Consider the following 27,051-nt stretch of genomic DNA (forward strand, 5'->3'; position numbering starts at 1 on the left):
TTGGGTTTCCCTGGGATCAATGGTACTGTTGTGATCATGTCACTGAGTTACTAATTCATGAGGCACAGGTTCAAATCCCAGTACAGCAGCAGGAGGAAGTGGGAGTAACTCTGGAATTGAAAGTTAGCCCAAGAAGCTATCATCCCATTCAGCCCTTCACCTACCCCCTGAAGAGCATCCCACCTAGACCCAGCACCCACCATATCCTGTAACCCTGCATTTCCCACAGCTAACCGAACCAGCCTGCACATCCCTGGGCACTATGGGTAATTTAGCATGGACAATCCACCCTAACCTGCACATCCCTGGGCACTATGCGTAATTTAGCACGGCCAATCCATCCTAACCCGCACATCCCTACACACTATGGATAATTCAGCACGGCCAATCCACCCTAACCTGCCCATCTTTGGGCACTATGGGACAATTTAGCATGGCCAATCCACCCTAACCTGCACATCTTTGGACTGTGGGAGGAAACCGGACAGCACCTGAGGAAACCTACACAGATACCGGGAGAATGTGCAAACTCCACACAGACAGTCGACCCTCCCTGGCATTGTGAGGTAGTGCGGCTAACCACTGAGTCACGGTGCCAGCCTAATCTGTATCCTTCACTGGCAGGGTAAGTACGAAGCATACGCTAGCCCTCAGTTCAGGACTTCTAAAATAAGCCTGGTCCTGCAAAAATTAGTCTCAGGGTTATGAGGTCCTTCATTTCCCTTAGATGTTGGCTCCCAGTCAGAGGATTAGCATCTTAGAGCGAGATCATTCTCAGTTGCAAAGAGCACTGAGGCCCATTGTATTCAATCTCTATTCAACAAGGCAGTCTTCCTGGACCAGGTATTAATCTAACAAAGCTTTTCTGCACCACCTGTAAGGCCAGTGTGTGGGTCTGGGCGACCAAAACTTTACACAGTACTCCTGGGCGGCCTTGCTGTGCCCTGTACAACTCCAACCAGGAGTAGCTCACTCTGATACAAACTTACAAATGTGTATCTGGCGTGTGAAGGGCAGGGGATCCTGCTCCACCATTCAATAAGATCATAAACCCGATGTTCCTGACTTTAACCCCTGGTGATAGCTGCGTGCTAAAGACCTCTTCGATCAGGTATCTTGTGCTCTCCAGCTAAACCTCCTGAGTCTCTCTCCCTTATTAACTGGAAAGGAGCTCTGCATTGCTTGGAAAAATAAGGAGCATTTGTTCTTATAAAGGATGGTAAACTAACCCTTAGATAAAGTGAGATAAATTGGTCATCCTGGAGTCATTTCTTGAGAGTTATCTCCCTAACCCTTGATGGAAGTTGCACAGAACTCCCCAACGAGAGAGTGTATTGTCCACTAAGTTACCCCCCCTCCAGGGTTATCAGAGATCCCTGTACAATAGGGATCCTTAAATTTCTGTACCGCCCAGGAACCTACAGCATGATGGTACACTCTGACGTTCTGCATTAAACACAGTCACCCTGTTTAAAATTGTTACATGCATTTACCTATTCCCACTACTGCCATCTGTCCAACACAGAAATGCTTCTTGACATATTCATGCAGCTGCAAAGGGATATAAAATATACAATCATTATATAAACACACATTAGAAAGAATACACTATAACTCCATCCAAACAGCAATGACTAAAGCCAGTGTCAGGATATTGGACAGGTTAGACTAAATGACTCCCAATGGAGAGATGACCCAATCAGCAGTTGTGAGGATTAAAGGACCACCATGTGACGTCTTTCTGCTGAAGTTAAGCAGGGGTCCATTCAGTTATCAGACCTTCCTAGTACCTCAAATGCATGTAAATATACCACTGTACACGAAACAAATGCCTTTGTATCAGAGATAACGGGAACTGCAGATGCTGGAGAATCCAAGATAACAAAGTGTGGAGCTGGATGAACACAGCAGGCCAAGCAGCATCTCAGGAGCACAAAAGCTGACGCTCTGATGAAGGGTCTAGGCCCGAAACGTCAGCTTTTGTGCTCCTGAGATGCTGCTTGCCCTGCTGTGTTCATCCAGCTCCACACTTTGTTATCTTGGATTCTTTGCTGGATAGAGTCAACCTCCAATCTTTCATTGTTGCTTCATATGCTACTGTACAGGACTGAACTGCTTTAGTGATAGTGTATCATAGAATCCCTACAGTGTAGAAACAAGCCGTTCAGCCCACTTCGTCCACCGCAACCCTCCAAACAGCATCCCACCCAGACCCACCTCATCCCAGTAAATCTGCATTTGCCATGGCCAACCCACCGAACCTGCACACCCCTGAACACCACGGGCAATTTATCATGGCCAATCCACCCTAACCTGCACATCTTTGGACTGTGGGAGGAAACTGGAGCACCCCGGAGGAAACCCACGCAGACACAGAGAAAACATACACATTCCAAACAGGACAGTCACCCAAGGGTGCAATCAATAGCTAACCACTGAGCCATTGTGCCACCCCATATGTAAAGATACTTTTATGAATAAAACATACTTTTGAAATTAAAAAAACAAAGGAATCTGCATGTCAGGGAATTGAACCATCTCATGAAGCCTGAAAAACCAGCTTCAAGAGCGACCCTCCCACCCCATGAACCTGAGCACAGTGGGCTAGGTGGAATCTAGGGAGAGGCCGAAGCTCTGGGTGTGGACTAGCACACTCAATATTTCTGCAATACCTGGAGCTTAAGAGAGAGTGTACAGGGTGGGGATGCAGGGGTATGCGGGGAGATGGTGGAGTGGGGGAGGCTGTAAGGGGGGAGGGTGTACAGACAGGAGTGTGTACAGGGGGAGGGTGTATGGGGAGGGTGTACGGGGAGGGTGTAGAGTGGGGGAGGGTGTAAGGAGGGTGAGGGTGAATGAAGCTGGGATGTAACTGACAGAGGTCATAGAACAGGAGTAGGCCATTCAGCCCATCAGGCTTGCTCCATCACTCGGTATGACGAAGGGAGACCTTTGCTCCACTTTCCCTGCACCCCCTGCAATGCAGCTTCCCAAAGACTGACAGCCCTCTGCGTGAGAGGTGATTCGTCCTCACTGCATTCTGAAATGGAAGAGCTGTTCGTTTGAAGCTGTGCCTTTTGTTTGGAGATCCCCACGCAGAGGGAAACATCGTGTCAGCGTCAACCCAGGCCCCCTCACTCCCAACCTCAAGATCTTTTATATTTCAATGAGATCATGTCTCATTCTTCTAGTTAAATGAGTCAAGGCTTCAACCTGTCCTCAGAAGATGATCCCTCCATTCCAGCAAGCAGCCACGATGGGTCAATTGTTTACAACAATTAGAGAGAAGAGGGAACACTGAATTCAGCCCTGAAACCAACCAGGAGTGCAACCTCTCGTTAAAAGCTCTGCTACAATTCAAGCTCCTGTCAAACGTTCCCCATTTCTTGAGGGGAAGCACTGATGAGGCTTCAAACAAGAGTTTAAAACAAAAATTCCTCACCAAAAGCTGCCAGAACTGTGTGGGTAATTTCCGCGCTTCTCCTTGACAATGCAATTAGAATTTATCAACAACATGCTGTGAAGGTCAAGAAACGAAACAGGGCAAAGTCCCACTGATGTGCAGCCAGAGACCATTTGGCCCATCGACACTGGCCCACACTGCAAAATAACCCTCCCTCCAGGAGTGGGGAAGGCTGGACAGATGCGGAGAGCTGTAATGAAAACTGGCACTCACCTTCTCATGGGTGAACTGGCCCAGCATGAAGTCAGGGCAGTACAGCGAGTTGCACAGTGTATTACGGTAGGCTGCTGCGTGGAGATTCTCCAATACTCCTGCCAAGAGAGGACACACAGCGTCCTTTTTTAAAAAAAATGCTCCATCTATCAAACTGACATCAGCATTGAACAGAGAGGCCTAACTTGCCAACCTCCTTTCCCATGGCAAAACCACAGTGAACTGACAGGGAAAGGAGAGATAATGGGAATGTACTGGGCTCATAATCCTGATGTGTCAGGGATATGCGTTCAAATCCCACAACAGCAGCTGGAATTTATTCAATGAATAAATCTAGAATGCTAAAACACCAAGCTGGGGTCATATCTGCTGACTGCTTGTCCCTCTTCCATGGTCATGCTCACATCTGGGTGTCCTTGGAGACAGAGCAAGAGGTGATCATCAATGCCTTTAGATAGAGGTGGGCACTGTGGGGGTTACTGTGTTTCATTTCCCTCTCCAACACTGTTCTGATTTAGTCTCTTCCCCCTCTCCTTTCCCTCCCCACTTCTGATAGTTTGCATTGTTTGTAACAAGCTTTGCGTGAGAACTTCTAACTGGCTGTACAGTTATTTACTGTGTGGTGGTTATTAGTTAAAAACGAACAGAAGTCACAGTGATCTGGTGGCAGGAAAGTTGGTCAGCTGAGTGTGATAACACTTCTGGATATTAAAATAAAATAAAAAGACACCCTCATCTTTACCATGATAACTGTAAATGATCTGGTTCACCAATACCCTTCAGGGAGGCAAATCTGTCATCTTTACCTGGTCTGGCTGACATGTGACTCCAGACCCACGGCAATGTAAAATTTAAAAAAAACACAGAAAGGTGCTGGAGAAACTCAGCAGGTCTGGCAATATCTGTGGTGACAGAAACAACATTAACGTTTCGGGTAGGAACTGAAGGGGACGAGAAAATGATGGTTTTAACTGTTGACAGATGGGGAGAAAGGGTGAGTGGAACAGATGGAGAAGGTGGCTGTAACAAGGAACAAGAAGAGTGGGAATGGTTGTTGGGGAGATATGTTAAATGAAAACTAGGTGTTAATAAGAGGTGTGAAATGTGAAAAAGTAGGTTGGCTTTGCTGGGACTCTGGTCAAAGGCAGTTAGGGATGGATAACAAATAAAAACCAAAAGAACTGTGGATGCTGTAAATCAGGAACAAAAACAAAGTCGCTGAAAAAGCTCAGCAGGTCTGGCACCATCTGTGAAGGAGAAAACAGAGTTAACATTTCAGGTCCAGTGACCCTTCCTCAGAACTCAAATGCTGGTCGTGCAAGAGATGCCCACATCCTAGCAGAGAATAACAAAAAGCAACACCATGGCAATATTTCTTATTTGTGCCTGCCCTTGAGGCCAATATCTAAAGGTGAATGTGAGGAGAGAGATAGTGGGAACTTCAGATGCTGGAGAATCCGAGATAACAAGGTGTGGAGCTGGATGAACACAGCAGGCCGAGCAGCATCTCAGGAGCACAAAAGCTGATGTTTTGGGCCTAGACCCTTCTCCAGAAAAGGGGGATGGGGAGAGGGTTCTGAAATAAATAGGGAGAGAGGGGGAGGCGAATCGAAGGTGGATAGAGGAGAAGATAGGTGGAGAGGATTACAAGAGAGTTGCAGTGGGAGAGAGATCCCTGGAGGGAGGAGGGTAACTTCTTCAGGTTAGGCATCCCTGGAAGAGGCTTCGCAGTGAGGTTAAAATTGTGATCAGAGATAGTGGGAACTGCAGATGCTGGAGAATTCGAGATAACAGATGCTGCTTGGCCTGCTGTGTTCATCTAGCTCCACACTTTGTTATCTAAAGCAGATCCTTGGTCCATTATCATTCTGAAGTATTCACAAATAGAAACTCTGCAGCTTGCTGCCCAATCACTTTGACTCACTTATCTGTGGCCGATGGTATGCTATCACTTTCTCTACTTTCAGGCGATCTCTGGTGCTGGCCACCTCCCAGGGTCTGAACTCTGGTGATAAGACTATCGCGCTGAGGTACTGCAGCAGGTCGTCGCTGAAGGGTGAAAGTAAACAGCAGCATCAGTTCCTGGGAGCTGGGTGCTTCAAGGTTTAATTACAGCAACTTCAGACACTGTGTGGTTCTCTAGATAGAACAGTACCAATTGCTCACAGTTGTATGGACCTTGGTAGGTGGTGGGTTATTTGCAGAGTGTATATATTTGGGTGGAGAACAAGATTGTGTTCCCAAACTATCCTCAAAGAGTGACTATTCCAATGGTCTCCCTTCAGCCACTGTAAACTCTCTCATACTGAACTCTGCTGTTCATTTCCTGACCAAACTGCTGTCCGAGCACCATCGCTGTCTGCACCCTCTGACTTATGTTGGCTCCCAACTCTGCGCCTCTCTGACCTACGCTACTTCCCAGCTCTCTCTGTCAGTGCACTCTGACCTACATTAGCCCCCAGCTCTCTCTCTCTCTCTACGTCTCTCTGACCTACATTAGCCCCCAGCTCTCTATGTCTCTCTGTGTCTCTCTGACCTACATTAGCCCCCAGCTCTCTCTCTCTGTGTTTCTCTGACCTACATTAGCTTCCAGTTCTCTCTCTCTCTCAGATCTATATTAGCCTCCAGTTTGCTCTCTCTCTCTGACCTACATTAGCTTCCAGTTCTTTCTCTCTCTGACCTACATTAGCCCCCAGCTCTCTCTCCCTGATCTACATTAGCCACTAGCTCTCTCTCTCTGACCTACATTAGCCCCCAGCTCTCTCTCCCCCTGATCTACATTAGCCCACAGATCTCTCTCTCTCTCTCTCTCCCTCTGTACACTCTGACCTACATTAGCCCCCAGCTCTCTCTCCCTGATCCACATTAGCCCACAGCTCTCTCTCTGTCTCTCTCTCCCTCTGTACACTCTGATCTACATTAGCCCACAGCTCTCTCTCTGTCTCTCTCTCCCTCTGTACACTCTGATCTACATTAGCCCACAGCTCTCTCTCTGTCTCTCTCTCCCTCTGTACACTCTGATCTACATTAGCCCCCAGCTCTCTCTCCCTGATCTACATTAGCCACTAGCTCTCTCTCTCTGACCTACATTAGCCCCCAGCTCTCTCTCCCTGATCTACATTAGCCCACAGCTCTCTCTCTGTCTCTCTCTCCCTCTGTACACTCTGATCTACATTAGCCCACAGCTCTCGCTCTCTGTCTCTCTCTCCCTCTGTACACTCTGATCTACATTAGCCCACAGCTCTCTCTCTCTGTCTCTCTCTCCCTCTGTACACTCTGATCTACATTAGCCCACAGCTCTCTCTCTCTGTCTCTCTCTCCCTCTGTACACTCTGATCTACATTAGCCCCCAGCTCTCTCTCCCTGATCTACATTAGCCCCCAGCTCTCTCTCTCTCTCTCTCTCCCTCTGTACACTCTGATCTACATTAGCCCCCAGCTCTCTCTCCCTGATCTACATTAGCCCCCAGCTCTCTCTCTCTCTCTCTGTACACTCTGATCTACATTAGCCCCCAGCTCTCTCTCCCTGATCTACATTAGCCCCCAGCTCTCTCTCTCTCTCTCTCTCTCTCTGTACACTCTGATCTACATTAGCCCCCAGCTCTCTCTCCCTGATCTACATTAGCCCCCAGATCTCTCTCTCTGTGTCTCTCTGATCTACATTAGCTGCTGTAATTGTGGTCTGTTCCATATCCCTGGTATCTTCGCTCTGTCACTTGTATGGAGGTGCCTTGATCCTAAGTTCTGAAATTTCATTTCTAAACAACTCAAATCTTTACTTCTCTCTCCTCCTTCGCAAGCTCCTTAAAACCTGCCTCACTGATCAAGGGTTTTCCTCCACTTCATACCTCTTAATGTCACCCAACGCCAAATTTCTCATTCAATGCCACTGTGACATATTAATATAAAATCCACAACCACTTCTATCTGGAGGGACAGGGTCTCCTTATCTGAGGAAGGATGTTCTGGCAATGGAGGGAATGTAGTGAAAGGTTTACCAGACTGATTCCTGGGATGGCAGGACTTACACATGAGGAGAGACTGGATCATTAGGACCATAGTCACTGGAGTTACAAGAATGAGGGGGAATCTCAGAGGAATCTAGAGAATTGCAATAGGATTAAACATGATAAATAAACAGAAGAATGATGTTCCTGATGACCAGCGAGTCCAGAACTGTGGGGGGGGGAGGGGCGTTACAGTCTATATACATGGGGTAGACCATTTCGGACTGAGATGGGGAGAAATGTCTTCATGCAGAGGGTGGACAGTCTGGAGAATTCTCTGCGCAGAAAGAGATTGAGGCCAAACATTGAATGCTTTCAAGAAGGAGTTGGACATAATCCATAGGGCTAAAGTGATCAAAAAGTGTGGACGGAGAAAGCAGGAACAGGGGATTGAGGCGAATGATCAGCCATGATCATATTGAATGGGGGAACAGGCTCAAGGGGCCTCTCCTGCTCTATCTTTAAGCAGCTGCTGTCCATGAGCAGGTCTTCAACTCAAACAGACTGACTAAAGGCTATTCCATTGAGCGACAGAATACTGCCTCATCCTTTTCTGAATGAAAGCCCTGTGCCTGATGGAGGAATTGGGAGGACCTTCCTGTGGGTTGTAATACCATCAGCTCTCAGGCTGCGACTCCTCACTCACATAGAGTCGCGCATACATCCCACAGTGTACAGCATCACGTCCCTCGTCGAAGTCACCCTGAAAAAAGCACAGGCAGAAATGTTAGTGCAATAGAAACCATCCCAATCATTCTGTTTGATTTGATTTATTATTGTCACAGATACCTAAGTACAGTGAAAAGTTTTGTTTTGCGCGTAGTCCTGCTATGGACCAGACCAAACCCCCTCAAAATATTTTAAGAAGGTAGCCCAGACACTAACATTTTCTTATTTTAAAGACAAATGTAACATGCTGTGTTCCAGATGCAATGTGACTGGTCAAACTACTCACCATTAAACAATGCACAATTTATTTAAACATTATAGTTAAAATACAAACAAAAGAAAGAGGAACTTAGAATAACTTAACTATTGGAAAACTTAACCAAAATAATAAATACAGCACCTATTACTGATTAACTGTTCCAATATAGTAACACACCTCTTGGCAAAATGATGAATTCAGACACGGATTCTCACATACAGTTCTCCCATCCAGGAGGAAAAAAAAATCAAGAGAAAATTCAAGAGAGATTAGTAGCTAGTTGACATTCACTGAAGCTTCCAACTCTTCTGAGACCCCGAAGGCTTCTGAGTTACTGAAAAAACCAAAACCCAGAAATCTGGATCTGTGAGAGCTGGCTATACCCATTAAGGTTGCTTTCATTGTTCTAACTTAAAAGAAAACCTAAAGGCCTCATAAGTTATTGACTTAAAACATCTTCTAGTATCCAGTTCAGCACCTCTGCCTTACAACCCCTCTCTCAACGCAAAGCCAAGATAAAATAACCTCTTAAAGTGACAGCTTTGTCACAGTGCAGGCGGATCATACCATACAAAGTTCATACAGCGACAGAACAGAGTGAGGACTACAATATCACAGCTGAAGAGAAGGTGAACAAAATGGAAGATCAACATTAGATTTGAAATTTGAGGGGTTCATTCAGAAGTCTAGTAACAGCCTTCCTGAGGCAGCGCGAAGAGTAGATAGAGTCAATGGATGGAAGGCTGGTTTGAGGGATGCTCTGGGCCGTGCTCACAACTCTCTGTAATTTCTTACAGTCCTGGGCTGCACAGTTGCTACGCCAAACTGTGATGGATCTGGGCAGAAAGGTTTCTCTTGTGCATCTATAAAAATGTGTGACAGTCATTGTGGACATGTTGAATTTCCTTAGGCTCCTGAGGAAGTAGAAGCACGGTTGTGCTTTCTTGACTACCGTATCAATGTGGATGGACCAGGACAGATTGTTGTTGATCATCACTCCCAGGAACTTAACGCTCTGGACCATCTCCATCTCAGTACCACTGCTACAGACTGGGGCATGTCGTCCTCCTTGCTTCCTGAACTCAATGCCCAACTCTTTGGTTTTGCTGACATTGAGGGAGAGATTGTTATTTTTACACCATCCCACCAAGCATTCTCTCTCTTTCCTGTGATTTGTCTCATCATTGTTTGATAGCGGACCTACAGTGTAGGTATTGTCGGTGAACTTGTAGATGAAGTTAGGATGAAATTTGTCCACACAGTCATGTGCGTACAGGGAGTACAGTAAGGGACCGAGTACCTAGTCTTGTGGGGTGACATTGTTGAGGATTATCTTGGAGGAGGTACTATTGTCTATCTTCACTAATTACAGTTTGTGAGTCATGCTTAGTCACCCTGGCTTTGTAATCCCCCAACTTTCACAATGGTAGCTGTGCCTTTTATTTCTAGGTCACAGATGCATAGGAACCACTAGCTCTCTGCTAACACAAGTGGTCATCCCTATGGTGGTTCCATGGGACGGCCACCAGACAAACACTAATGTTCATTGCATATCCCACTCTGCAAATATTCAGACATGACCTCCTCAAAAATCAACTACGGCAGCTGGACACAGAGACTGGGTGGTCATAAATGTGCCCAATGGTCCGTGCTACTCACTCGCACACTTCCTTTGCACCCTCATAATTCTTCTTTGGTTTTTGGTATCATGTTGTCAATGTCAGCAAGCCTCAAACTGGTAGCTGGTTGTTTTGGACCTAGGTCTTGGCTAAACAGGCTTGGGCTTTTTTCCCTGAAGCATTGGAGACTAAGAGGTCAGCTCACCTGACTGTTGGGTGCCAGGTATGCCCACTTGTTCTGCCCCATCTGGTGGAGGTGGCATGGGTCATTAAGGCACAATTATTGTCAGGATAGTGGGGGGGGGGGTGACTGAAGACGTGGAAGCTGAGGGTATCTTTGTGATTCGATCCTCCTCATGTCTCCCTCCCACCCCCTGGTTCACCTCACAATCTCTGCTGAATCTGTCAGTGGAATTACGCACCTCCCCTCTGTTCTTCCATCTCCCTTTCCCACAGCCTGGCCTTTTCTCAAGTCTGATCTCCAACAGCTGCCAGATGGCCAGGCAGTGCAGGAAGAGAAGAAGACACAGGGGATACCTTGAATACGCACTTGCTTGGATAATGTGTGCATCTCTCATAGTCTCTGAGAATGAGGATGCCTCCTACACATGCAGTCTTTTAACATGGGGGAGGACTGCAGTTCCCTGAGGGGGTCACCTTACAGAGGTTTATAAAATCATGGGGGGGTGCAGTCATATGGTTAATAGCCAAGTTCTTTTTTCCCAAGAGTAGAGGAGCCCAAGACTAGAGGGCATAGATTTAAGGTGACAGGGGAAAGAGTTAAAAAGAACCTCGGGATAACTTTTTCATGCTGAGGGCGGTGTGTGCATGGCACACACACACACACATAATAACGCGCACACACACACACACACACACACACACACACACACACACACACACACACACACACATATAATAACGCACACACCCACCCACCCACACATACACATACACACACACACACACACACACTTACACAGACACACACACTCTCACACACACACACACTTACACAGACACACACACTCTCACACACACACTTACACAGACACACACACTCTCACACACACATGCACACACACACACACGCACACTCTCACACACACATGCACACACACACACGCACACTCTCACAGATAATAACATGCACACCCACACACACGCACACATACTCATAGATACACACACACACTCTCACAGATAACATGTACACCCACACACACGCACACATACTCATAGATACACACACACACACTCTCACACAGATAACAACGCGTACACCCACACACACACACATACTCATAGATATACACACACACACACTCTCACACAGATAACAACGCGTACACCCACACACACGCACACATACTCATAGATACACACACACACACACACACACACCCACACACACACACACAAAGTCACACATACACACACTCACACAATTGGTGTCATTCTCCAGTGGTTGTTGACTATATAATGGGTTTTACAAATCTGGCATCCTGCATGATGTGCTAATGGAAACGTCTGTGCATTGCAGACAGAAATTTGAGACCTTGTACAGGAGAAATAATAGGCAGTACAGGACAAGTTTTGAACAGCCCACCATGGCCTGGCCCATCCATCTGGTTTAACAACACAATACACGGTGCATTTGACAACTGAGGCAGGAGAAAAATCCAGCTGCATTTGTCAGAAAATGCATTAAAGCCCAGTTTAAGGGAGAGAAGTGCTTACCATAAGTTTCCCCCAACAGCTTCAATCACACGGGACAGTTTGAATGGACTGGCTCTGTTGGAGGTCTGTGAAAGGATATTGTTGTATAGTTAGCAATGCGATGGAACTATGCTGAGGTTTGTATCTGCTGGTCCCAGTATTTGATTGCCTTGTTGGGAGATTCAACTGTATTGGAGAGACACCTCTTCAAGTGATCAACATGCAAATAAGCCAACTCCCCAGTGCTGCAAAAACAGAAGTTGCTGGAAAAGCTCAACAGGAGCTGGAACCGAAGTGTTAACTCCGACCTTTCCTTCACAGACGCTGCCAGAGCCGCTGAGCTTTTCCAGCAACTTCAGCATTTGTTCCTGATTCACAGCGTCCGCAGTTTGATTGGTTTTTATTTTCCCCAGATGTTGCCACAGGCTCTCTGCACTATAACATTCCAGACACAGGCTGTGTTTGATGCTTACTCTAAATTGTATCTGTTAGCTTAGCTGTATGCAAAAATACCAGAGATCTTCAAATGAACAAAGTCAGTGCACCGGATTTAGATGATCCTGGGATATTAGGACATTAGCTATACACCATGTGGTACAGCATCTATACCGGTCATGCCTCATCTCTGAGAGCCCACCACAGACAGGACTTACAGGTTAGTCCAGTCTCCAGGATGAATCCCTACAATGTGGAAGCAGGCCTTTGGCCCCATTAAGTTCACATCAGCCCTCCAAACAGCCTTCGACGCAGACTCATCTCTCTACCCTATCCGTTGAATTCTGCATTTCCCGTGGCTAATGTACCCTGTTTACACATTGCTGAACACTATGGGGCATTTTAGCATCGCCAATCCACCCTAAACTGCTTATCTTTGGGCTGTGGGAGGAAACCGGAGCACCCGGAGGAAACCCACGCAGACACAGGGAGAATGTGCAAACTCCACACAGACGGTCGCTAAATCTCTACTTGTGCCAATAAAGAATTAAGGCCAATGGCGGCAGTGGCACCGACTGTGGTTAGGAGGAGAGCAGCCTTTACCCACTAGCAAGGCACATGCTTCACCAGCAGGTGTTGGGGGAGCCCCGTTCACCACCGGCACCACAGACAGCATTACCAAAACAGCACAGCAAATCAAGTCATGCTGTGTAGAACCTACATCGCCAAACAGGCCATTCAGCCCATCAGACACCTCCCAGCGTTCCTGCCCCCACCACCACAACAGCCTTTGTCAGCTCCCACCTCTGTCACTCTCACCGATGCGACACAGTACACGTCTTTGTGCATTGCTTGCTCTCACGGGATGTGTGCATTTCAGGCTGGGCCAGAACTACTTCCCTGTCACTAACTGCCCTTTGGATTGAGTGGTCATTTCAGAGGGACTGTTAGGAGGCAGCCACATCACTATGGGTCTGGAGTCACATGTAGGCCAGTGTCAGTAAGGATGACAGATTTCCTTCGCTTTATTACTACACCGGGGTGGAACGGGGTTGGTGGGGGTGTAATTTTATGACAATTGCTGATAGCTTCATGGTCACCAACTCTGTCACTACCCTTTAATTCCACACTTGTTAATTAATTGAATTAAATTCCGCTGTAAAGAAGATACGCACCATGTTGGCTGCCACCCTGAGGCAATGAGTGATGCCCAAATTGCCAGCGACTTCGTATCGGCTCCCGGCCTTCAGAAAAATGCCCACTTTGGCCACTGGGCTGTAATTCTCCAGGGCAGCGACAATCAGTCCGTTACGGAGCTTACTGATCTGAGCAGGGAGGTGAGAAAGCAGCAAGAGTAGTGATGTGAGAGTCGGTCTTTAGTTGCATTGCGTCCATACAGCTCCACCCTGACTCCAGTTTGCAATCGTGAACTCGCACCTTTTAGCTTGAGAAAGAGGGAGGGCTAACCAGTGCCATCAGTTACCCTGAGACAGAGAGAGCTGCAGGTGTCACAAGCTACACAACGGAATAACTTGGAAACAGAAGCAGCAGGAGTCCATTCGGCCCTTTGAGCCTGCTCCCACTTTCAAGATGATCATGGCTGATCATCCAACTCAGTCCCCTCTTCCTGCTTTCTCCCCCCGTCCCCTTTGACCCTTTTAGCCCTAAGAACTAAATCTAACTCATGCTATGAAGGTAATGCCTAACTTTTAAAACTTTATTTCTTTTATACTTCAATGCCTGTGAACTTTTGTACTTAAGATGGCAGTGTGTGAGGTGACATTGTACACGTTTCACGGTACTCCTGTACTTGAGCGCAGGTGACAATATGAGCTAAATGTAACTCCTTCTGGGTAATGCATTAGAGAGGGCTGCATTGAGAAATTTTGAGGTAAACCCCTAAAATGTAAGAACAAAGCTCACAACCGTGTTTTGGTTTGAAGATAAACGTTGGCCTGATCATTGTGGACAGTAGCTGTTGCTTTCTCTCAAAACAAAAGCCATGGGAACTTGCAGGTCCGTCAGGTAGGCCGGAGGGGGATTGGGTTTATTGTCGTATCTGAAAGACAGTGCCTTTGACAGTGTAGCATTCCCTGCGTTACTGCATTGGAAGTGGCAGCTGGGATTTGACCCTGACTTCGGACACAACCCCTGGTGTGAATGTTACCCACTGAAACCTAGCAGATTGCAATGACCCTACATTCCGGAGATTTCAAGGACCCTAGGTGACAGCAAATTACTGCAGAAGCTGGAAACTGTACTGAAACCAAAAGTGTTGGAAATCGAAGCGGGTCAGGAAACATCCATGAAGAGAGCAAGCTAACATTCTGGATCAGAGCTGGACTCTGAAAGGGCCCTGCTCCCAGCCCAGTTTCTGCTGATCCCTGGACCTTGTCTACTGGGTGACCTAACCCTAACCCTTGCCCCCATCTTCCAAAACCTTTGTTGCTGTACCAGACCCAGACTCTTCAACAGATTCACTGCTCTCTTTCCTACAAGCTCCTGCTGCATTGTAGCCCCCATAACCATTTTGCCCCACTGTGTTTGGGCAGGTACATGGATTAGAGTGATATTGTTCAAACACAGGAAAATGGAACTAGTTGGGTTTGGGAAACCTGGGCATGTTGGGCCAAAGGGCCTGTTTCTGTACTGTCTTCCTCTTCCCCTCCTGAATCCTATTTCCTTATCCCAGCTCTTCACATCCTTTATGGTTTCAGAGCCCAGAGATTTCATTTAGAATTAGATTTAGCTGTATTGTCACATGTACCCACAGTGACAAATTTACAAGTCGCCATTTTAGGTAACGAGTCCTATTGTGCTACCCGAGCAGCCCTGCATCAATAAAACTGGTGATTCTGTGAGGGGTCATGGAGCAATCGTGTGCCTGACACCAGACTCTGCCTGGAACTCTGTCGTGTCAACAGGCCCCACAGGGCGACGGAGGAAACATTTCACAGTTGTCCTCAAAGCTTCCTAAAGAGGTCCACTGCCCTGCTATCTTGCAACTTCTGGGAATCTTCAGCCTTCTGACTGAGCCCCAACGGAGAAGGCTTATTCAGGAAGGGGCTGGGCACGCATCGGGAACGTGCAAGGAGGGATTCAGGGGAACGAAGGGAGTGCATGACCCCAACCCTCTCAGCCACATGTGTGGCAGAATCTGCAGACAGTACACTGACTGCCAGCTGTTCAAAGATAAAACCATAAAACTGTAAGACATAGGAGCAGAAATCAAGCCATTCAGCCCATCGGGTCTGCTCCGCCATTCAATCATGGCTGATAAGTTCCTCAACCCCATTCTCCCACTTTCTCCCTGTAACCCTTGATCCCCTTGATAATCAAGCTGATGATGTGCAGGCTAGATGGATTGGTCGTGCTAAATTGCCCCGTAGTGTTCAGAAATGTGTGGGCTGGGTGGGTTAGCCATGGGAAATGCAGGGTTATAGGGATAGTTTTGGGTGGTGGCTCTGAGTGGGATGCTCTTCAGAGGGTTAGTATGGACTCAATGGGCCAAATGGCCTGCTTCCACACTGTAGGGATTCTACAAATCTCAGAGGCCTCTGGGCTTAGTGGGGAGGCAAGTGGTTGTCCATCTGAGGGACCACCGAAGAGGAAGAGAGGACATTGAGAAGTTACACTGTACCTCAACCTCTTGAGGGTGAAGTTTTCCACAAGCGTCCGGACTCCTCACACCTTTAAGTGGATGCGTAAGGGGAGTGCTGAGTGCCAGGTGATACTGCCTCTGAAACAAAACACAGCAGGTATAATAAGGGCAGGTCACTGCTGTGACAACTAGACAAGAGCGTGAAACGCAAGTTGAAATTCAAAGTCTCCAAGACGGTATCACTCATATCTGGGAGATGACACTGGGATTTAATGACTGCCCACACAACAAGTTGCCCCACCAGAGGACAGCAGTGGGTCATGTTGATGTATGGACACCAAAGGCTTATCTACAGAAGGCTAGGCCAACACTGGTCTTACATCCAGAACAACTGGAAAACCCTGCTTCTTCAGGCAATACCGACCCAAACAAACTCACAACATACAAACTCCAGGCAGACAAACTGTGTGCCAATATACCCCAATTACAGGGTCTCTGTGCACAATTATACATTCTCTGAAAATTGTATAGCCCAAAGTGAGTGTTGAATGGTCAGAGATAGACACCGCGCTCACTAACTGCTGACAAATCAGATGTGATTATCATTCAGCAACTTGCATTTATATAGCGTCCTTTTGACAGAAGAAAAACATCGGAGCGGTGTGACAAACAGGGTTTGAAAGCAACTTGATTTGAGGAGATATTAGGACAGGGCTTGGTTAGGGGCACTTTCTCAGGTTAGTCTCCTTTGAGGTGGTGAATTGGAGCGGTTCGCTGAGCAAATTCTGGAACTCGGTATCCAGGTAGCTGAAGTCGCTGCTGAGGGTAGAGTGACTAAAACTGGGAGGTGTACAAGATGTCAGAATTACAGGAGTACAGAGACCTGGGTGTCTGAAAGTGAATGTGCAGGTGCAGCAAGCAATTTGGAACACAGGAACAGGAATAGGCCAGGAAGTGCTACACTTGCCCCCACACCTCCTCCCTCATCCCTATCCCAGGCCCCAAGATGACCTTCCATAGCAAGCAGATGTTCACCTGCACATGTGCTAATGTGGTATACTGCATCCACTGCACCCGGTGTGGCTTCCTCTACATTGGGGAAACCAAGCGGAGGCTTGGGGACCGCTTTGCAGAACATCTCCGCTCGGTTCGCAACAAACAACTGCACCTCCCAGTCGCGAACCATTTCAACTCCCCCTCCCATTCTCTAGATGACATGTCCATCATGGGCCTCCTGCAGTGCCACAATGATGCCACCCAAAGGTTGCAGGAACAGCACCTCATATTCTGCTTGAGAACCCTGCAGCCCAATGGTATCAATGTGGACTTCACAAGCTTCAAAATCTCCCCTCCGCCCACTGCATCCCAAAACCAGCCCAGCTCGTCCCCTCCGCCCACTGCATCCCAAAACCAGCCCAGCTCGTCCCCTCCACCCACTGCATCCCAAAACCAGTCCAGCCTGTCTCCGCTTCCCTAACTTGTTCTTCCTCTCACCCATCCCTTCCTCCCACCTCAAGCCGCACCTCCATTTCCTACATACCACCTCATCCCGCCTCCTTGACCTGTCCGTCTTCCCTGGACTGACCTATCCCCTCCCTACCTCCCCACCTATACTCTCTCCACCTATCTTCTTTTCTCTCCATCTTCGGTCCGCCTCCCCCTCTCTCCCTATTTATTCCAGTTCCTTCTCCCCATCCCCCTCTCTGATGAAGGGTCTAGGCCCGAAACGTCAGCTTTTGTGCTCCTGAGATGCTGCTGGGCCTGCTGTGTTCATCCAGCTCCACACTTTGTTATCTTGGATTCTCCAGCATCTGCAGTTCCCACTATCACAGGAATAGGCCATTCAGCTTCTCGACCCTGTGCTGCCATTCAATGAGATCGTGGCTGATCTCTGGCCTAACTCCACGCACCTACCTTGGACCTATATCCCTTAATGCCTTCGCTTAACAAAACATTATCTATCTCAGATTTAAAAATTAACAAACAATCCAGCATCCACTGCTGTTTGTGGAACAGAGTTCCAAATATCTGCCACCCTTAGGAAGTGCTTCCTAATATCTCTGGCCCTAATTCGCATACTGTACCCCTAGCTCTAGAATCCCAAACCAGCGGAAAGAATTTATCTTTAGTAACCCTGTCCTGTCCTGTTAATACTTTGAAGACTTCCAACCAGATCACCCCTTAACCTTCGAGAGAAAACAAGCCTCATTTGTGTAATGTCTCTTCTCACAATTAAACCCCTGGCAATCCAGGTATCCTGTTCTTGTAAATCTTCATTGTACTCCGCCCAATTCAGAAGGCCTTTATCGCTAGCGTATCAGAGTACAGAGTAAAGATGTCTTGCCTTAAATGTATAGAATGTCAGCCAGATGGCGTGTAAGGGTATTGTCTGCAGTTTAAGCCCCCTTGCTGTTCATGATCTACATAAACGATTTACAGGAAAACACAGCTGGTCTAGTTAGTAACTGCGGATGATAAAAAGATTGGTGGAGTTGCAGATAGTAAGGAGGATTGTCAGAGGATACAGCTGGGTATAGATCAGTTGGAGGCATGGGCAGAAAAATGGCAGATGGAGTTTGATCCAGACAAATATGAGGTGATGCATTTTGGAAGGTCGAGTACAGGTGGAAATTATACAGTCAACAGCAGAGTGTTGATATGAAGAGGGATCGGGGGTGTAGGTACACTAATCACTGTAGGTGGCAACACAGATAGATAAGGTAGTGAAAAGGGCCTATGGCATGTATGACTTCATTGGAAGGGACATTGAGTATAAGGATGGACAAGATATGCTACAGATTTGTAGAACTTTAGTTAGGCCACACTTGGGATATTGTCTACAGTTCTGGTCACCACACTACCAGAAGGATGTGGATACTTTAGAGAGGGTCCAGAAAAGGTTAACTGGGATGTTGCCTGGTTTGGGGGATTTTAGCTATGAAGAAAGGTTGACTAGACTGGGTTTGCTTTCACTGGAATGCAGGAGGTTGAGGGGTGACCTAATAGAAGTTTATAAGATTGTGAATGGCATGGATAGAGTGGAGCGTGGAGGGGTTATTTACTAGGAGACACAGGTTCAAGGTGCGAAGGGGGTAGATTAAAGAAGATGAGAGGCAGGTTTTTCACACAAATGGTGGTGAGCACCTGGAACGTATTGCGTGGAAGCAGGCAGTGTAGCAGCATTCAAGAATCTCCTGGATGAATATATAAATAGGAAGGGAATACAGGTGCTTCCCTTATAATGCGATATTTGTTTTCCTGTGTGACCTGGCGCTATAGAAATTTGTGTTATAGGGAAATTGCTATAGAAAATTGCTATACCTATACAGTTGAAAGATTGCAATACCCAAACAGCGTTATCCCACCCACCTTCCTGCAAAAATTCCATCCCCTATTCCCAATTCCTTCACTTCCGCTGGGGTCTGCTCCCAGGATGAGGCATTCCACTCCCGTACATCGCAGATGTTCTCGTTCTTCAAGGACCGCAACTGACCGTTCCCCACAGTGGTTGAGAACGCCCTCGACTGCGTCTCCCGCATTTCCTGCAACACATCCCTCACACCCCGCCCCCACAATAACCGCCAAAAGGCAATCCCCCTCATCCTCACACACCACCCCACCAACCTCCGGATCCAGCGCATCATCCTCCGACACTTCCACCATCTGCAATCCGACCCCACCACCAAAGACATTTTTCCAACCCCACCCTTGTCTGCCTTCCAGAAAGATCACTCTCTCCGGGATTCCCTTGTCCGCTCCATACTCCCCTCCAACCCCACCACACTTGGCACCTTCCCCTGCAACCGCAGGAAATGCTAAACTTGCCCCCACACCTCCTCCCTCACCCACATCCCAGGCCCTATGATGACTTTCCACATCAAGCAGATGTTCACCTGCACATCCACCAATGTGGTATACTGCATCCACTGTACCCGGTGTGGCTTCCTCTACATTGGGGAAACCAAGCGGAGGCTTGGGGACCGCTTTGCAGAACACCTCCACTCGGTTCGCAATAAAAAACTGCACCTCCCAGTCATGAACCATTTCAACTCCCCCTCCTATTTCTCAGATGACATGTCCATCCTGGGCCTCCTGTAGTGCCACAATGATGCCACCCGAAGGTTGCAGGAACAGCAACTCATATTCCGCTTGGGAACCCTGCAGCCTAATGGTATCAATGTGGATTTCACAAGCTTCAAAATCTCACATCCCCCCACTGCATCCCAAAACCAGCCCAGCTCATCCCCCCCTCCCTAACCTGTTCTTCCTCTCACCTATCCCCTCCTCCCACCTCAAGCTGCACCTCCATTTCCCACCTACTAACCTCATCCCGCCTCCTTGACCTGTCCATCCTCCCCGGACTGACCTATCCCCTCCCCAACTACACTCGCCTCTACAGGCTCCATCCCCGCCCCTTTAACTTGTCTGTCTCCTCTCCACCCTCCCTGCGCTCCCCCCATGTTTCTTCCAGCCCCATAACTTTCACAGATAGGAACCCAGAAAAGGGACTAGTCACCTCTAAACCCTCTCAGTAGTCTCACCATCTCCCTCAACACAGCACAGGAATAGGCCCTTTGACCCTCCAAGCCTGCACCTCTATTCACCTTCTCTCTGCCTCCCCCTCTCTCCCTATTTATTTCAGAACCCCCTCCTCATCCCCCTTTTCTGATGCAGGGTCTAGGCCCGAAACATCAGCTTTTGTGCTCCTAAGATGCTGCTTGGCCTGCTGTGTTCATCCAGCCTCACACTTTGTTATTTCACATTATAGCCAATTCACGTTTACAAAACACACATTACAGAAGTTATGCCTGCAGAGGGATATGGATTCTGAAAGCGAAGACGGTTTCAACATAAAAGGGCAATATGTGTTGGTGCAGGCTTGGAGGGTCGAAGGGCCTGTTCTGTGCTGTGTTGAGGGAGATGGTGAGACTACCGAGAGGGTTTAGAGGTGACTACTCCCTTTTCTGGGTTCCGATCTGTGAAAGTTGTGGGGCTGGAAGAAACTTGGTGGGGGGGGGGCGCAGGGAGGGTGAAAGAGAGTCTGCAGGAACAAGGAGAGATCTTTCACCAGGAGATGAGACGAGAGTTTAAGGCCACTCCCAAGTAACATTCTCACTGCAGGTCGCCCAATATCACTAACCCAGCCCCTTGAGCTAGCCTCTCCCCCCGACTCTCAAACACCTCCCCCAATCTCTAACCCCTCCAGCTGCATCCATGTACCCCCCCGACTCTCTAACCCCTCCGGCAGCAACCAACTACCCCCCCAACTCTCTAACACCTCTCCCACTCTCTAACCCCTCCAGCAACATTAATCCCCTCCCTGTCAACACTCTAAAACCTCACCTCACTGTCTAAGCCAACCCTCCAACTCCTCGCCCGGTCTCTGACACCAACCCCCAACTCAAGCCCTAACCCATCCACCACTCTCTAGCCCACACCCCACACTCTAACAACGCCCACAACACTCTAACCCCTCCCCTATACTCTAACCCCGCCCTCCCAATCTAACCCCTCCCCCCACACTCTAGCCCCTCCCCCACACACTCTAACCCCTCCCCCACACACTGTAACACCCCCATACTCTAACCCCTCCCCCCCACACTCTAACCCTCCCCCCCACACTCCAGCCCCTCCCCCACACACTCTAGCCCCTCCCCCACACACTGTAACACCCCCATATTCTAACCCCTCCCCCCCACACTCTAACCCTCCCCCCCACACTCCAGCCCCTCCCCCACACACTCTAGCCCCTCCCCCACACACTCTAGCCCCTCCCCCTCACACTCTAACCCTCCCCCCACACTCCAGCCCCTCCTCCACACACTCTAGCCCCTCCCCCACACACTCTAACCCCTCCCCCACACACTGTAACACCCCCCATACTCTAACCCCTCCCCCCCACACTCTAACCCTCCCCCCCACACTCTAACCCCTCCCCCACACACTCTAGCCCCTCCCCCACACACTCTAACCCCTCCCCCACACACTCGTACCCCTCCCCCACACACTCGTACCCCTCCCCCACACACTAACCCCCCACCCCCCGGTTGCCGTTGCCCTCTGGCTCGGTGCCCCGTCTCTCGGGTACAGCTGTGTTTATTGATGATATTTTGTGATTATTTTGATGTTTCTGAGCCGAGACTCACGGATCCGCGGAGCAGCGGGCGGACAGACACCGACAGCATCCTCTCCACCGGCCCCGCCCCTTAAAGGGGAATGACAATTAATATCGGCAAGAGGACGTTCTTAAAGGGGAGGTGTGATTAATGTGGGCAAGAGGACGTTCTTAAAGGGGAGGTGTGATTAATGTGGGCAAATGGGCGTTCTTAAAGGGGAGGTGTGATTAATGTGGGCAAATGGGCGTTCTTAAAGGGGAGGTGTGATTAATGTGGGCAAATGGGCGTTCTTAAAGGGGAAGGTTAATGTTTTCAGGCAAAGTTAGTGGCAGGCCTCAAATTATTAGACTTTACTGAATGTATTGGTACAAATTATGAGGGAGGCCCACAGCCCAACTCCAATTCCCCACCCTGACAGAAAGGATCGCTTTTAAACTGTCCTTTCTCCCCTGTGGGGTGGGGAATGGACACGAGGGAGCTGCTTCCCCCGGGGGTAGGAGCCCAAAACCCAGGGCTCAGATATTGAATGTAAAGTGCCCTGTATTTAATGGGCTCTCAGTCCGTGCACTAACACAACCCAAACCACGAGGCTCTCTTCTTAACTCTGTCACCAGCTGAGGACAACTATCTTCTGGACTACTCCCTGGTTCAGGTTGGTCACCATTACCTGGGTCTGTGGCCTCTTTCACTATTACCACCAAATCATCAAAATCTGTCCCACTTACAGTCTGTGTCCAACGACGGTCAGGATCCTTTTCCCTTTATTCATTCACGAGATGAGGGTGTTGCTGCCCAGGCCAGCATTTATTGCCTGTCTCTAATTGCCCAGAGGGCAGTTAAAAGTCAACCACATCGCTGTGGGTCTGGAGTCACCTGTAGGCCAGACCAGGTAAGGATGGCAGTTTCCTTCCCTGAAGGGCATTCGTGACGCAGATGGGTTTTTACCATCAATCGATGATGGATTCACGGTCATCATTAGATTCTTAATTCCAGACATTTTATTGAATTCAAATTCCACCATCTGCCGTGGCGGGATTCAAACCTGGGTCCCCAGAACATTATGTGGGTCTCTGCATTAATAGTCCAGCGATAATACCACGAGACCATCGCCTCCCCATGAGTGTTTTACCCACTCATGGGACATGGACATTGCTGTCTGGGCCAGAATTTACTTGCTCATCCCTGCCGACCAGATGCCCTAAATTAATCGAGTTATATTTGCCAGCATTTGACCCTGCTAAACTCTTCCTAATCATATATATTCCAGATGCCTTTTAAATGTTGTAATTGTAACAGCCTCTACCTCTTCCTCTCATTCTACACACAACATCCTCTGTGTGACGAAGTTGTCTCTTGGGTCCCTTTTAAATCTTTCCCCTCTCACCTTAAACCTATACCTTCCAGGTTTAGATGTCCCCTCCCTATGGAAAAGTCCTTGTTTATTTAACCTATTCATGCTCTTCATGATTATATAAACTTCTGTAAGGTCACCCCTCAGCCTCCGACGCTCCAGGGAAACCAGCCCCTGCCTATTCAGCCCCTCCCTATAGCACAAACCCTCCAACCCTGGCAACATTGTTGTAAATCTTTTTCTGAGCTTTTTCAAGTGCTTGACTTTAAGTCTGTCACGGCCAAGCCAACCTCTGTTTGAGATAACAAGGTGTAGAGCTGGATGAACACAGTAGGCCAAGCAACATCAGAGGAGCAGGAAAGCTGGCATTTCGGGCCTAGACCCTTCATCAGAAATGGTTTGGGCCTGGTTTCTATGCATGACAACTTCTAAGAAAGGATATAACAATTATGGGTAAATGTAAAGTTGGTTCACGTTCTTATTTCCTGCAATTATACATTCTCTTTGATGGTTTTCCAGACATCTTTTGTTGGTTGTATAACTTTTGGAATCAGAATTGCCTTTATATTTCTGATGTGAAAGCTGATGGTGGAGGGTTCATTGATGGTAATGCCATTGAAAGTCAAACGGCAGTGGTTAAGTTCTCTCCTGTCAAAGATACCTGGCAGAGGTGTGGTGTGAATGCCCCTTGCTGATTGCCTACCCAAATCTGGGAATATCGTCCAGGTCTTGCAGAGTTTCAGGATGCAGGGAGGTGTAACTGTTGTTGAACAACAGTGTCACCATCAGCGAACATATCACCCCTTGTGATGAAGGGATGGTCATCAGTGGAAGATGATGACTGGGTCTAGGTCTGAGGAATTCCTGCAGAGGTGTCTTGGAGCTGAGATGGTTGAACCACAACCCGAAACCCTCCCCCCCCCCGCACTGATTCCCATTAACCCAAGTATTGTTAGGATTTTTTCATGCCATATTCACATCAATCTCACCTCACCTGTCCATGTTTGAACCAAGGTTGTCATGAGGTCAGGAGCTGAGTGGCCCTGGCAGAGCCTTCCATCACTTCACTGATGACTGTGGGTAGACTGATCGAATGGTGATTGACGCACCGAACATGCCCTGCTTTTGAATATGGGCCATAGCAAATCTTCGGGTAGATATTAGTGTTGTATCTGTACTGGAGCAGCTCAGCTTGGGGTACAGTGAGTCGTGGACCCTGTGTCTTCAGTGCGATCGGTAAACCCTCATCGGGCTCATAGCCTTTGCCCTGGCCCATGGTCTGCTCCAACGTGAGGGGGACAGGTTTGGTTTAGGAGATCTGGAAGGATTTATGGAGAACGTCCAGAACAAGCCTCGGCTCTCCCTCATGTCAGTATCTGTGTCGCCACTCCCCCCACCCCACCCTCAAAATCAGAACAGCTAACACTGTAAAGATTTCTCGTTGTCCTACACGCTGACACCATATAAAGTGATATGTGTTTAACAGCTGCACACCATGGTTTGTGACAGCAGCACCAGTGCAGTAGGTCTGTCAGCTCGAGGCTGGCTGCAGTCCTTTATTTCACTCTCTCCTTTTTGTCTTGTTTTCTCTTCTTCACCCCCCTGATGTCATGGGAAGGCTGGGAGGGTGGCGGTGGTGACCCGAGTGGGGATTTCTATCTTTGTAGGCCTGACGCATGGACCCTGCAAAAGTCCTGGAGCCGTATCTGTGTCCCGGCCGATTATGACGGACTCTATTAAAGCACTTTATTTTTATCCTTTTGTACTGGATTGTGGGAATAGAACACTTCTCACTGTATCTCCCTAGATATATGTGACAATAAATCACTCATTTATCATTCATTCATGGCATTTGTAAGCAGAAGCAGAGGTCAGATACCAGCAGAAAGCCAGCCAGTATGTTATGGGTATGATCACATTTCTGTAAACAAGACACTGCACTCTTTCTGACCAGAATAACTTGCCAGCAGCTGAACACAGCAGAAACAAAGAGAAATCAAATTAGTTCCATGCAGTTCCCCAGTCGCAGCTCGAAATGTGAATATGGACAGTAACCAGGTCCGGTTTGTATGAGGCTGAATTCATATCACTCAACAATTTTCCCACCGACTCCACTGGTACATCTTCAGAGTTCCCAAGGATGTTAAACAGAGGCTCAGTACTAGTCACCCCCACTCCCCCAGGGCTTGTTCTAGTCTTGTTACTGCTGGAGGTTCTCATGTCCCGCTTCTTCTCCTCAGCCTCCTGGAACTCAGGGGTTGGGTTAGCTCAGGTGGCTGGGTGCTTGGTTTGCGATGCAGAGTGACACCAACAGTGTTGACTGAGGTCACCAGGATGGACTCTCATTCTCAATCTCTCCCCTGGCCTGAGGAGTGGTGACTCTTGGGTTAAACCTCCACCATTCTCTCATGTGACAGCTGCCCTGCGGTCTGAAGGAAATATGGTGACTTCGCCTGGAGAACGCAGGAGGGATAACTGTGAAACTGACAGTCTGAGGACGCCACAGTGGAACTCCAAGGGAACAAGTAGGAAGATCCAAAAGAACAAAAGTCAGGGGAAGCAACTATGCTGGCAAAAAAGAACTTTAAAAACAAAACCACTAAACTGTACAGTCTCATCACTTACAAAACTAATGTCAACCCAAAACAAAGGATTGGGGTTTGGTTAGCTTGTTGATGAATGGTGATTACAAGCTGGTCTGTGGCAGTGAATTCTTAACCTCAGATTAACCCTCGCTGCTCTCAGACAGAATAGAGTCGAGGGGATGAATGGCTTGCACCTGGGAAAGGTCATTGGTCTAAATGTTTCTTTCTGGATGCTTCCTGAATTGCTGAGGAGCAGCACTGATTTCAATCTTGTCCCTTTGGCAATGCTGCCAAAAAATTTTTCTGATGAAGGGTCTAGACCTGAAACGTCAGCTTTCCTGCTCCTGAGATGCTGCTTGGCTTGCTGTGTTCATCCAGCCTCACACCTTGTTATCCATGATTTAAAACCTGCCTGAACCTTTGTAACCTTGACTTGTATCTAGAGTCAAGGGCTGTACAGCACAGGAACAGACCCTTTGGATCATCTTGTCCACACTGACCAGATGTCCTAAATTAATTTAGTCCCATTTGCCAGTATTTGGACCATATCCCTCTAAACCCTTCCTATTCATATACCCATCCAGGTGCCCCTTAAATGTTGTAATTCTACCAGACTCCACCACTTCCCCTGGCAGCTCATTCCACACATGCACCCCTTTTAAATCTCTCCCCTCTCACCTTAAACCTATGCCCTTTAGCTTCAGACTCCCCCACCCCGGGGAAAAGACCTTGGCTATTATCCATGCCCCTGAGGATTTTATAAATGTCTATAAGGCCACCTCTCAGCCTCAATGCTCCAGGGAAAATAGCCCCAGTCTATTCAGCCTCTCCCTGTAGCTCAAACCCTCCAACCCCAGCAACATCCTTGAAATTTTTTTCCGAATCCTTTCAAGTTCTAACTGCATAAAACCACACCAGTCCGCTTCAGGTTATGTTCTAACCTCTAAACCAGATAGACTAGGTTCAAATGCCACCTATCCTGGCCTAAGGATGTATCATTACATATCTGAATGGGTTG

The 27,051-nt window shown here is 48.1% G+C and overlaps 1 protein-coding gene across 2 annotated transcripts in view; it reads right to left on the reverse strand.

Annotated features, from left to right (window-relative positions):
• The window catches only part of LOC125447001 (cytochrome b-c1 complex subunit 2, mitochondrial-like), a 43,105-nt gene extending 20,908 nt beyond the window's left edge, over nucleotides 1-22,197 (reverse strand). The window contains exons 1-8 of one of the 2 annotated variants that reach the window (XM_059640644.1): nucleotides 22,128-22,197; nucleotides 16,021-16,119; nucleotides 13,556-13,705; nucleotides 11,967-12,031; nucleotides 8,326-8,382; nucleotides 5,598-5,722; nucleotides 3,674-3,771; nucleotides 1,494-1,551 (exon numbers count right to left, since the gene is read on the reverse strand). In XM_059640644.1, coding sequence (XP_059496627.1) covers nucleotides 1,494-1,551; nucleotides 3,674-3,771; nucleotides 5,598-5,722; nucleotides 8,326-8,382; nucleotides 11,967-12,031; nucleotides 13,556-13,705; nucleotides 16,021-16,119; nucleotides 22,128-22,166 — 691 coding nt within the window. In that variant the 5' untranslated portion in view covers nucleotides 22,167-22,197. The remainder of the gene's footprint in view (nucleotides 1-1,493; nucleotides 1,552-3,673; nucleotides 3,772-5,597; nucleotides 5,723-8,325; nucleotides 8,383-11,966; nucleotides 12,032-13,555; nucleotides 13,706-16,020; nucleotides 16,120-22,127) is intronic. The other variant, XM_059640645.1, reaches the window with a different exon arrangement.
• Between the last annotated feature and the right edge of the window lie 4,854 nt (nucleotides 22,198-27,051).

Source organism: Stegostoma tigrinum, chromosome 38 (assembly GCF_030684315.1).
Source record: "Stegostoma tigrinum isolate sSteTig4 chromosome 38, sSteTig4.hap1, whole genome shotgun sequence".
Taxonomy (NCBI): domain Eukaryota; kingdom Metazoa; phylum Chordata; class Chondrichthyes; order Orectolobiformes; family Stegostomatidae; genus Stegostoma; species Stegostoma tigrinum.